This window comes from Dasypus novemcinctus, chromosome 18, assembly GCF_030445035.2.
Source record: "Dasypus novemcinctus isolate mDasNov1 chromosome 18, mDasNov1.1.hap2, whole genome shotgun sequence".
Classification (NCBI taxonomy): Eukaryota; Metazoa; Chordata; class Mammalia; order Cingulata; family Dasypodidae; genus Dasypus; species Dasypus novemcinctus.
The window spans coordinates 70,341,231-70,353,552 of record NC_080690.1 but is presented as its reverse complement, the minus strand read 5'-3'; the positions used below and the strand labels follow the sequence as shown (position 1 = coordinate 70,353,552).

General features: G+C 55.2%; 1 protein-coding gene across 1 annotated transcript; it reads left to right on the top strand.

Moving 5' to 3' along the window:
* Window positions 1–6,853: 6,853 nt before the first annotated feature.
* KCNA7 (potassium voltage-gated channel subfamily A member 7) lies at window positions 6,854–10,277 on the top strand. Its single transcript, XM_004448105.3, has 2 exons — window positions 6,854–7,432; window positions 8,198–10,277. Exons 1-2 carry the CDS (start codon window positions 6,869–6,871, stop codon window positions 9,005–9,007), a joined length of 1,374 nt encoding a protein of 457 aa, XP_004448162.1. The 5' UTR covers window positions 6,854–6,868; the 3' UTR covers window positions 9,008–10,277.
* The last annotated feature ends 2,045 nt before the right edge of the window (window positions 10,278–12,322 follow it).

Sequence of the window (12,322 nt, the reverse complement as noted above, 5' to 3'; positions counted from 1 at the left end):
AAATAAATAAAAAGGAACAGCTGGGGGAAGCGGATGTGGCTCAAGTGATTGGGCTCCCATCTACCATATTGAGGGGCCCGGGATCGATTCCCGGGGTCTCCTGGTGAAAAGGAAGCTGGTCCGTGCAGCACGGACAGCTGCCACAACAAGATGACACAACAAAAAGAGATACAGAGGAGGGACAGTGAGAGACACAACAAACCAGGGAGCTGAGGTGGCCTGGGCAATTGAGCACCTCTCTCCCACACTGGAAGATCCAGGATCGGTTCCCGGTGCCTCCTAAAGAGAAGACAAGAAGAGAAGGCAATCAGACACAGTAGAACGCACAACAAATGGACACAGAAAGCAGACAGTGAGCACAAACAACAAGGTGGTGGGGATAAACAAATCTTTAAAAAAAAAAAAAAAGGAACAGTCTGGAATGAAAGTGGACCCCTATCTCACTCCCAATACAAGAATCAACTCAAAATGGATCAAAGACCTAAATATAAAAGCCAGGACCATAAAACTACTAGAAGAAAAGGTAGGGAAACATCTTCAAGACCTTGTAATAGGTGGTGGTTTCTTGGACGTTATACCCAAAGCATATGTAACCAAAGAAAAATAGATAAACGGGATCTACTTGAAATTAAACATTTTGCATCTCACAGAACTTTCTCAAAAGGGTGAGAAAACTGCCCACTCAATGGGAGAAAATATTTGGAAATCACATATCTGATAAGGGTCTAATATCCAGGATATATAAAGAGATGTTACAACTCAACAATAAAAAGACAAACGACCCAAAAATGGGCAAAAGATTTAAATAGACATTTGTCCAAAGCAGAAATACAAATGGGGAAAAAAACACATGAAGAACTGTTCAGCATCACTAATGATGATTTGAAATGCAAATCAAAACAATGAAATATCATTTCACACCTGTCAGAATGGCCATTTTAAAAGACAGAACTACAAGTATTGGAGAGGAGGTGGAGAGATAGGAACGCTTATTCACTGTTAGTGGAAATGCAGAATGGTACAGCCACTGTGGAGGACTGTTTGGCAGTTCCTAAAGAAGTTTATATAGAATTGCCAAGTGACCCTGCAATACCACTACCAGGTATACCCAGAAGAACTGAGAGCAGTGACCTGAGCAGACATCTACACACTGATGTTCATAGCGACATTATTCACAATTGCCGAAAGTTGGAAACAACCCAGGTGTCCATTAACAGATAAATGGATAAACAAACTGGGGTGAACTCACACGCTGGAATATCATGCAGTGGTAGGAAGAAATGAAGTTGTAAAGCATATGACAACATGGATGAACCTGGAGGACATTATGTTGAGCGAAGCAAGCCAGACCCAAAAGGACAAATACTGTGTGATTACCTTATATGAACCAACTATATTGTGTAACATATTGTATGATTCAAAAAAATAATTTATATGTATCCAGTATATCTAACTGAGAAATGTATGTTTAAAAAAACAGGAACAACTGGGAAACTCAGAAATAATCATTTTGCAGTGGAGAAAACCACAGTCACCATCCTAACCAAGTGATCAGAGTCAGCATCATCAGTGAGAAGACACAGCAACACGGTGTGCCGATATGATGTGACGGAAAGGGCATTGCACCTCTGGGTGGTCTCCCTCCCTGCAGCAGTTTGATATTATTGGTGAATTCCAAAAAGGAATATTGGATTATGTTTGTAAACTGGTCTTTTCCTCTGGGCATAGGAGATTTTATTGCCTTCTGAGGTTTACTGGATTACTTAAACAAGTAAACCTCTTATGTCAGCAGGGCGTTGAGTCCCTGCTCCTTGGATGGTGGGGATCCGCAGATAAAAGGCATAGTAAAAGACAGAGTTGTAGGGCTTTTAATGTTGGAGTTTTGATGTTGGAGTTTGATGCTGAAGTCTTAAGCTGGAGCCCCAGGGAGAAAGACAGAGCCGTTCACCTGAGAGTCTACAGCTGACCTTGTGGAGAGACGCAAAGCCTAGAGAGCCTCATAGTCTACAGCTGACCTTGCAGAGAAAACAGAGGCACTGAGCCCAGAGGAACCCAGGAAGCCTGAACCCTCACAGACGTCGGCAGCCATCTTGCTCCAACACGTGGAAATAGACTTTGGTGAGGGAAGTAACTTATGCTTTATGGCCTGGTATCTGTAAGCCCCTACCCCACATAAATACCCTTAATAAAAACCAACCAATTTCTGGTATTTTGCATCAGCATCCCTTTGGCTGACTAATACACTCCCCCAAAATCCATTGCCTCAGTCTAATCAAGATAAGCCACCAATAAGCCCAAATTGAGCGACAGTCTACAAAATAACTGGCCAGTATTCTTCAAAATGCTGAGGTCAGGAAAGACAGAGGAACCGTCACAAATTGGAGGAAACTAAGGAGACATGAAAACGACATTCAACATGGAATCCTGGGTTGGATCCTGGAAGGGTAAGGATGGTAGTGGAAAAATGAGTGAGTCCTTCACTTAGTAGTTCTGTACCGATGTTCCTTTCTCAGTTTTCATAAATGCCCCATGGCAATGTAAGATGTTAGCATTAGGGGAAGCTGGGCGAAAAGTATTTGAGACTCCTGTGCTATCTCTGCAACTCTTCTGTAAATCTAAAAAATATTTCTGCAAGGGACAAGAGCCCATCTAGCACAGGGTGGGGAAGGATAATCCACTGAAGAGATGGAAGCAGCTGATGGCATGGACTGCCAACGAAGTGTTCTTCTGGTAGCGTCTTTATTTTTTTCAGCGGAACAAGGAGTGAGGTGACCAGCAGGCTGAAGGTGAGGAGAGACGGGGCTGTTTGAAGAGAACGAAGATAGGGAAGTTGTCTTGGAGAGGCTGAAGGTACACTGATGATAGGACAGGTGCCAGGGTGGCAGGCAGGGCTGAGATTTGGGGTCACACTATAAAGTGATTGGTATGCTGGTCCTTGGCCAGCCCCCAGGGCCAGGGGTGGGACAGGCCCAGAATAGCTGAGAGGACTTGCCCAGGTAGGGGTTTGACCAAATGAGTGCCCCGAAGGAGATGGACAAGGAAAATGAAGGCGTGAAAGGTGATTTCATTGTTGGACCATGGAATGTAGACAGGAAAGGAGGGGAAGGCGGGCATGGAGGGGACAGCCAGAGGCAGTGGAAGGTAACAAGGTTGGTGGGTTGTAGAGATTGGAGGGCTTGAGACATTTTTAAATTCAGTCGCCTGGAAAAAGGAGACCATAGTCAGAAGAATGGGATGCCTAAAATAAAGATGTGGGAAGAGGTGTGGTAACTGGTTGTGGCAATGACCAGGGTACAACCATAAAAGGTGGTGGCAGAATTGGGGGGTGATAGCTTAGGGGTGCAGGATTTCTTTTGGGGATCATGAAAATGTTCTAAAATATGATTTTGGTGGTGGTTGAACAACTCTGTGAATATACACAAAGCAGCTGAATTAACTTAAAAAAAAAAAGATTTATTTATTTCTCCCCACCCCCTTGTTGTTATTCACTTGCTTAGTCTGTCTGTCTTGTTTCTTTAGGAGGCACCAGGGGTGGAACCTGGGACCTCCAATGTCGGAGGGAGGTGTCTAATAGCTTGAGCCACCACCATTCTCCGCTTTGTTGTGTCTTTCATTTTGTTTTCTCCCATCTCTTGTTGTGTCATCTTGTTGTATCAGCTTGCTTGCTTCTTTAGGAGGCACTGGGAACCTCTGCTCTCTGCTCTGTTGAGTCTCCCATCACGTTCATTTCTTCTTGTGTCTCTTGCACCAGATTGTTCTCTTCTTTAGGAGATCCTAGGATCCAAACCAGTGACCTCACATGTGGTAGGCAGGAGCCCAATCGCCTGAGCCATATCCGCTTCCCTGAATTAACTTTAATGGGTTAATTTTATGGCATGTGAATGATTATCTCAGTCGAGCTGTTTAAGAAAAAATAAAAGAGAGTGGGTAACTGAGGTAGGGTGAAGGGCAAGATCGTTGGAAGTGATGAGACCAGGCATTGAGAGGCCACGTTGTGTAGTATGTCACTGCCTCGTGACAAGCCACTCCAAAGCTGCCTGGCTGCAAGCAATACAAATCATTTATGGGGGCGGCAGACTTGGCCCAGTGGTTAGGGCGTCCGTCTACCACATGGGAGGTCCACGGTTCAAACCCCGGGCCTCCTTGACCCGTGTGGAGCTGGCCCATGGGCAGTGCTGATGCGCATGAGGAGTGCTGTGCCACGCTGGGATGTCCCCCGCGTAGGGGAGCCCCACGCGCAAGGAGTGCGCCCCGTAAGGAGAGTTGCCCAGCGCGAAAGAAAGTGCAGCCTGCCCAGGAATGGCACTGCACATATGGAGAGCTGACACAACAAGATGATGCAACAAAAAGAAACACAGATTCCCGTGCTGCTGACAACAACAGATGCGGACAAAGAAGATGCAGCAAATAGACACAGAGAACAGACAACTGGGGCGGGAACGGAAGAGAAATAAATAAAAAGAAATCTTTTTAAAAAAATCATTTATTTCACTCACAAGTCTGCAACGTGGGCAGGGCATGGAGGGGAGGGCGTGTCTGTGCTCCGCTCAGCCTCAGTGGAGGTGTCACCACCACGGCTGGGGGATCTGCTTCTAAGATGGCATATGCACATGGCTGGGGGTTCCAGCCAGGGCCCCAGGGGCCTCGCCGTGTGTTCTGGACAAGTGAAAAAGAGTGAAGTGGAAGTTGTATCGCCTTTTACAACCTGACCTTACAAATCACCTGGCGTGACTTCTGCGGTCATCTGGCCATTGAGACAGTCACCAAAAGCCATTCTGTTTAAGGGGAGAGTTCCGAGGTTCCACATGACGGTGTCCGGCAAGGTTCCAGAAGACCATGTAGGACAGGAAAATACGACTGTGGCCATTTTTGGAAAAGACAAGCTACCACAGGCCAGGCGTGAGGATTCATCTACTGACATTACTGACATTAGAGGAGGCGGACAGGCTTGTTGTGACTGCCGGGGAGCCAGGATCTAAGATCTGCCATGAACGAGCAGGAATAGCTAGAAGGTGAACAGGTGGGCCCCCAGGAAGGAAGGGAGGAGTCCGTGGATAGCTGGAGTTTCAGAGGAGCCGAAGGGTCTGGGAGGGGAGGGAGATTTGTCTGGAAGGGTCAAGAAGGAGAAAGGAAGACACCTGCCCCACCGTCAGGCCCAGTGGCAACGTGACAGGGCTGCAGGGAAGCAAGGTCTTGGGGGGGGGGGGGGGAACCTGTTGGTGTGACCGGGTAAGGAGGCCCGTGGAGAGAGGAGGGGACCGGGGTCTCCCTGACAGACCAAGGGAAAGGCCTGGGTCAGGGAAGGAAGGGAAGCTGTGTGTGCAGAGCTGGGTGGGAACTGAGGGGCCACATGGAAAGAGCAGCCTCCTCCACTCAGAGGAGAGACTTGGGATCGCCCAGGGAGCTCTGGCTTCATTTACGGAAGATTCTACCGGCAGAGAGCACTGCGACCCACAAAGAGAGGGGCGAGAATGAGAGCAAAGAGAAGGGAGAGGGTGGACCAGTCCAATGGGGCTGACAGAACCCAGGAGAAGGGAACAGAGGTGCAGAGGCAGGGACGGTGGAAGACTCTGGGGGAAGGAAACAGACTCAGCGGGAGGGGAAATGAGCCCCAGAGAGGTGTACACGGATGTCTAGACCGAAGGCGACAGAGCATTCCAGACAATATAGTTCACGGGGAATTAGACCCTTCGGCACCTCTCCACTCCCCCAGCAGAGGGCGCCCGAAACCCCAGTCCCCGCTTTCGGGGTGGACCACTCTCCGCCACTTCGCCCCAAGCACCACCCCCACCACGGGGTTATTTTTACGCGGTGTCACCGAACACCGATGACTGGAAGGCCAACGTCTGTCTGCCCTTCGGCTCCTGCGAGTGACCCTGCGGCACCTGCCCGGCCCACCCTCTGCTTGTTCCTGGCAGGCCCGGCCGGGCAGTGTTCAGGGCTACCGCTCAGCACCGCCCCCCCCCCCCCCCCCAGATCTCGGGAAGTCAGGCAGAATTCACGGGGAGCCCCGGCGCAGGGACGGGGCACGCATGTTCAGTGGTCTCCAGGCGTCAGAGCGTCCCCAGGATGGGGCAACTACCTGGGCAGGCGGCGGAGCCATCAAAGGCTTGGTGACAAAAAGCCTGAGGCAGAGCCCTAGACAGACACCCACAGCCACCCCGACTCAGAGCGGCCAGCGGGATTCCCAGCCAGGACTCCACACCCGAGTCCCCCAGGGCCTCGGAAACGGAGGGAAGGACAGAGGCCCAGGACAGGACCCCGAGGACAGAAGCCCGGAGGGCTAGGAGAGCCAAGGGACCCAGAGGGACAAGAAACAGGCGGCGGGGAGAGGAGAGCGAGCGGCAGGCAGGCAAGGACAGGCAGAGCCCCAGACTCCGGACCCGGAGACTGACACCTGGGGGGCCCCAGAGCCACAAAACCCAGAGAGAATTGGCCCACAGACACCTTCAGAGACAGGGTCCCGGCAGAGACCGAGGCCGGCGCGATGAGACAGAGCCACCCAGGGACCGCGCGCGCCAGGCGTGGAAAGGCGTGACCCCCACGCCCACCAAGAGACGCTGGGGGCCAGAGACACGCGCGGAAACCCGGAGAGACCCGGGGCAGAGATCCCGGGCGACACCGAGACGGAGGGGGCGGGGCCCCGAAAGGCGGGCGGGGCCGGGGGCAGGGGGGCGCGCGCCCCGGCAGAGGGCGCCCTCCCGCCCGCGGGGGTCACGGCGCCCCCGCCCCCGCGCCCCGGCCGGCCCGGCTATTTTTACGCGCCGACACCGGACACCGGGCTGGGGCGGCGGCGGCGGCGGCGGCCGAGGCGGGGCGGGCGGCGGGGCCACACGTCCGTCGGCGGGTGGCCCGGGCGGCGCGCGCCATGGAGCCGCGGGGCCCGCCGCCGTGCGGCTGCTGCGAGCGCCTGGTGCTCAACGTGGCCGGGCTGCGCTTCGAGACGCGGGCGCGCACGCTGGGCCGCTTCCCGGACACGCTGCTCGGGGACCCGGCGCGGCGCGGCCGCTTCTACGACGGCGCGCGCCGCGAGTACTTCTTCGACCGGCACCGGCCCAGCTTCGACGCGGTGCTCTACTACTACCAGTCGGGCGGGCGGCTGCGGCGGCCGGCGCACGTGCCGCTCGACGTCTTCCTGGAGGAGGTGGCCTTCTACGGGCTGGGCGCGGCGGCGCTGGCGCGCCTGCGCGAGGACGAGGGCTGCGCCGCGCCGCCCGAGCGCCCCCTGCCCCGCCGCGCCTTCGCGCGCCAGCTCTGGCTGCTCTTCGAGTTCCCCGAGAGCTCGCAGGCCGCGCGCGTGCTCGCCGTCGTCTCCGTGCTCGTCATCCTCGTCTCCATCGTCGTCTTCTGCCTCGAGACGCTGCCCGACTTCCGCGACGACCGCGACGACCCGGGACTTGCCGCGGTGGCCGCCGCCGCCGCCGCCGGCCCGGTGAGCGGCGGGGCCCGGCCGCGGAGAGGCGGGGCCGGGGCTGGGCGGGGCCCCGGCGTCGGGCTGGCGGACCTGGCCAATGATGAGGCGGGGCCTCGGTGGTGGGCGGGGTCGGGCTGGGGTGGGGCGGGGCCTGGCGGGCGACCCTGGCCAATGAGGTGGGGCGAGGGACCGGGTGGGCTGGGCAACCCAGGGGCGGAGCCGACTGCACCTCCTCCGCTAAAACAGAGCTGGGGGCGGGGCCTGAGGATGCCGGTAGGAGGACCAGTCGGAGGAAGGCGGGGTCGAGGTAGGTGAGAAATTCGGAGGGGCGGGGGACAGCCTAGTTGACAACCTGGAGAGAGAGGTCCCGAGGACGTGGCCAGGAGAAGGGCTTTAGGCATTAGAGTCTGGGCTGGGGTGGGAGAGGGCAAGGAGAAGGGGAGGCACAAGGGGGCGGGGCCAAGGCCGGGACCCACCCCTAGAAACATCCATGCTGGTGGGGGCTACTTTGGGAGGAAAGAGGTCCAACCCCATATCATTTCCGAAGGCCGGGCCAGCGAACCCGGGTCAGGAGATTATCTGGTCAGGTCTTCCAGGGCCCATCCCTGGGGTCCTGGGAAAAGAGGAGTCTAGGACCCCTAGGGTCCCCGTGTGGGGGGGAGCAGGGGCTATTGATCATTCTGTAGAGAAGGACAGAGTAGGCGCTGGCTGTTTAAACCACCAACATGGTGGCCCCAGGACCAGCCCTGGCCTGGTCCTCCCTGAACCCCTTCCTCCCCGCAGTTCTCTGCTCGTCTGAATGGCTCCAGCCCAGTGCCGGGACCCCCACCCCGCGTGGAAGACCCGTTCTTTGTGGTGGAGACGCTGTGCATCTGTTGGTTCTCCTTCGAGCTGCTGGTGCGCCTGGCCGCCTGCCCCAGCAAGGCGGCCTTCTTCAAGAACGTGATGAACCTCATCGATTTCGTAGCCATCCTGCCCTACTTTGTCGCCCTGGGCACGGAGCTGGCACGGCAGCGGGGGGTGGGCCAGCCGGCCATGTCCCTGGCCATCCTGCGAGTCATCCGCCTGGTGCGCGTCTTCCGCATCTTCAAGCTGTCCCGGCACTCCAAGGGCTTGCAGATTTTGGGCCAGACCCTGCGGGCCTCCATGCGCGAGCTAGGCCTCCTCATCTTCTTCCTCTTCATCGGCGTCATCCTCTTCTCCAGCGCCGTCTACTTTGCCGAGGTCGACCGGGCGGACACCCATTTCACCAGCATCCCCGAGTCCTTCTGGTGGGCCGTGGTCACCATGACCACAGTGGGCTACGGGGACAAGGTGCCCCTCACTGTGGGGGGCAAGATAGTGGGTTCGCTCTGTGCCATCGCCGGCGTGCTGACCATCTCCCTGCCCGTGCCGGTCATTGTCTCCAACTTCAGCTACTTTTACCACCGGGAGACAGAGAATGAAGAGGATGGCATGTATAGCCACGTGGACACGCAGCCTTGCGGCACACTGGAGGGCAAGGCCAATGGGGGGCTGGTGGACGGAGACATGCCTGAGCTACCACCTCCACTCTGGGCTCCCCCTGGGAAACACCTGGTGACCGAAGTGTGAGGGACAGTGAAGGTCTGCAGGACCTCACATCTCCTTGGAGGGAGGGAGGGAGGGGAGGAGGAAAGGGTCAGGGGGAGGGCACTGGCTTTAGAAAGAACTAGGTTAGGTGGTATCAAGTGGGAGAGACCGAAGCCTGTTGGGTCTTGAGTTGTGTGATTTGGTAGCTCCTGTGAGGACCTCCTTAGTGGCAATGGATGGCACTGCATCGTGTCGCGTCAAGTTGAGCTGTGGCATCTCTGTTAGGGGTGGGGACAATCCAGTGGTTTGTGTTGCACTGAGATGTGCAAGGCTTGTGGGGCCTTTTAGGGGAAGTGTTATTGAGGTTGGTTTGGTCATGTAGATTTGTGAGTTGCCTAGGTCCGTATTGGCTTAGGGTTGGGTTGTGAGTCCAAGAGGGTCTTGGGTTGTGCAGGGTTGATTCTGTGGTTTTATGAGTCCCCTGGGGCCATGGTGGATCACCTTAGGTGGTTACTCGTTGCACTGTTGGAACTGATTGTGTGAGCGTGCATGATGTTGTTGAGTTGAGACATGTTGGAAATTGTGAGGCTTTGCAATTCTTCTAGGACCATGTTATTTTAGATTCTGTGAACTTGTGAGTCATGTTGAAATACTGAAGAGTCAAGTGATACGAAGTGCGCCTTCTAGATCACGTTGGGTTAAGTTGGGTTGGGACGAGTGTCTTAGGGTTCTGTTGGCTTGAGTTGTGTAGAGTTAGTTGGCTGGACACCTTTCAGGGACACATTGACTTGAGCTGTATTGAGTTGCATAACCACGTGAGTCTTGTACGTCAGTTCAGTGGGGTCATATGGCTGTTTGAGTTTCGTTGGACCATGCCAAGGTGAGTTACATTGAGTTGTGTCATTGTGTGGGTCCTTTAGGAATGTTGGGTTGAGTGTACTTTATGTATCCATTGCATCGGGTCACGTGGGGTTGTTTTGGGTTTAGTGGGCGCATCAGGACCCAAAGATAACAGCATCAGGAAGCGATGTACCAGGGAGTGAGTGTGGTGATGGGGGTCCTAGAAAGAAGTACTAACTAGTACTATTCACTGTAGCGGGAGAGGGTAGCTTCTGTGTCTGTAGATTCAGAGGTCCATCCAAAGGGGCTCTGGGTGACCTAGGGACATGTAGACACTCCTCCCATTTACCCCATACCTGCTTCCTTTTGCCATTCAGGCCCTCTCTCTCTCTGTCCTCCACTGCATTTTTGCTTCCAGATGGAGATCTGTACTCTGTCCAGACATGACGGGGAGGGGGGCGCAGAAGCCTAAGCGGGGGGGGGGGGGGGGGGGGGGGGCGGGGGACACATGACGAAAGAGATCCCAGAAGGGGTCGAGATCCAGAGAGAGGAAGGGAGCGAAACCCAGAGAGGAGGGGACAGAGACCCAGAGAGAAGGGGAGAGAGCTACTCAGGGAGAGGGGGCAGCAAGAGATGGACAGACATCCGGAGTTGGAGACAGACCACAGCATCCCAGAAAAGGAGAGCCAAAAAGAAAAAAACAGACAGAGACTGAAAGATTCCGTGCCCCTGAAACCCAGGGAGTCATTGTCTCTGTTCCGCAGAACCACAGACTTCCTACTTCAGGGCATGTCACCCTGTCTTCCCCGCTGCTCAGGAAGGCTGTTGGGTAAACGGGGTGTCTCACCCTCTTTCCCGGTCTCAGGGAAGGGGAGTGGCTTCCCAAGGTCGCACACCATGTCCCTGGAGACCAGGACTTGTGGTGGGCTGCCAGACTCCCCAAGCCGCCATCTGACTAAAGGCACACACAGAACCTCCTTAGTTCAGAAGCCAAGGAAACTGAGGCACAGAGGGGCAGATGTTACCCAAAGTCACGCAGCCAAACATTTTCAGAGGACTTTCAGAACTAAAAGGGCATTTAGAGGATGATGATGGTTCTAATCACAAACACATATAAGGCTTCCTAAGTGCCAGGTGTCATTCGAAGTACCTTAGTTGTATTAATTTATTAAAATTCATCCAGTGGTGGTAGTGTTGTTATTTTTAGTCATAAGCCCCCCTTCTTTTTTTTGGCCAAATGAAAGCTTTTTTCGAGTCACCAATGTGAAACGCCAGAGGGGAGCTGGTTGGGGGGAAACATACCTCCTTTCTTTTTGGCAACTCAAAATGCAGCTGAGAAATTCCGTTTGGGAACCACTGAGCTAGTCCACCCACTTTATATGCATAGACATATGCAGAGAGAATGAGGTGCAGGTTCTGGAAAAAGTGTGGTAAAGGTGGGAATAATACAACCTTTAGGTGCTTGCTTGTCCCTGAAACGGAGAGAAAGGCACCTTGAGAGGCAGAACAGAGAAAGCCCCCCCATGTGGACAGCGACCAGGCACAGACCAAAAGAGGGGGAGACCGGAGAGGGGACAGCCAGCCAAGAGGAGGAGGGAGAGCAGGAGAGGAGGGCAGAGCTGGAAGGGGGGAGTAAGAAACCCAGAGAGGGGGTAGGAGAATCAGCCCGGGGTGGGGATCAGGCGAGAAAACACGGGTGACAGACAGAGACCCGGAGGGAGCAGGGAGACTTAAGGAGACCTTCCCGGAGTTTCCCGTCACCCTTAGAACCCTCTCCCCTCCCCTGCCCCATCAGCAAGTGGAAGTTGCAGAGTCCCTCTGGGTGCTAGGGATGGGGAAAGTGAGGAGACATCAGGGAGCTGACCCTGTGGACGCCCTAAACCTGGGAAGGTGCCCCTCCCCCGCCCCAGGAGCAAGTGCAGCCGCCTCGGCTGGGGGGGGGCAGGGGAGGGGGACACCCGGATCCGGGGACACCCTTCCTGCCACCTTGCCATGCTATATTTAGGTTGAAGGAGGGGTACGGGATGACCCTCGCCTCCAAAGGCAGGTGTCAGCTTTCCTCCTGAAAATAGCTCAGGGGGAGGGGAGCCCAAGTGCGGGGGTGGGGGGGGGGGTGAAGGGCCCTGGAAAGCGCCTCCTGCCTGGCCTCCGTCCTTCTGAGAGTCTCCGTCCCTCTCTCTCTGGGTCGCTGTCCCCCTTTCTCCCTGTTTCTGTGCCTTTGCCTTCTTCTCTCCCCTCACTTGTTTTTCTAAGCAGGTCATTCTGCTCCCAGCACCTCCCTTTGTCTACCTCTGCGCCCTACAATACCTTGAATTTCTCTTAGCTGAGCTCCGACAAGACCCTCTCCGCAGTCCCCACCCAAGAAACTCCAGTAGAGAGACCTAGGGGGAGAGCCCCCACATCCACTGCCCCCCCAGCCTTATCGCGGTGCACGGCCAGCTGGATAGTGTCTGTGCTGGAGCTCCTGGGAGCGCGGGGATGAGAACAGCGGGTGGGAATCTGCCCCTGCCCTGGGAA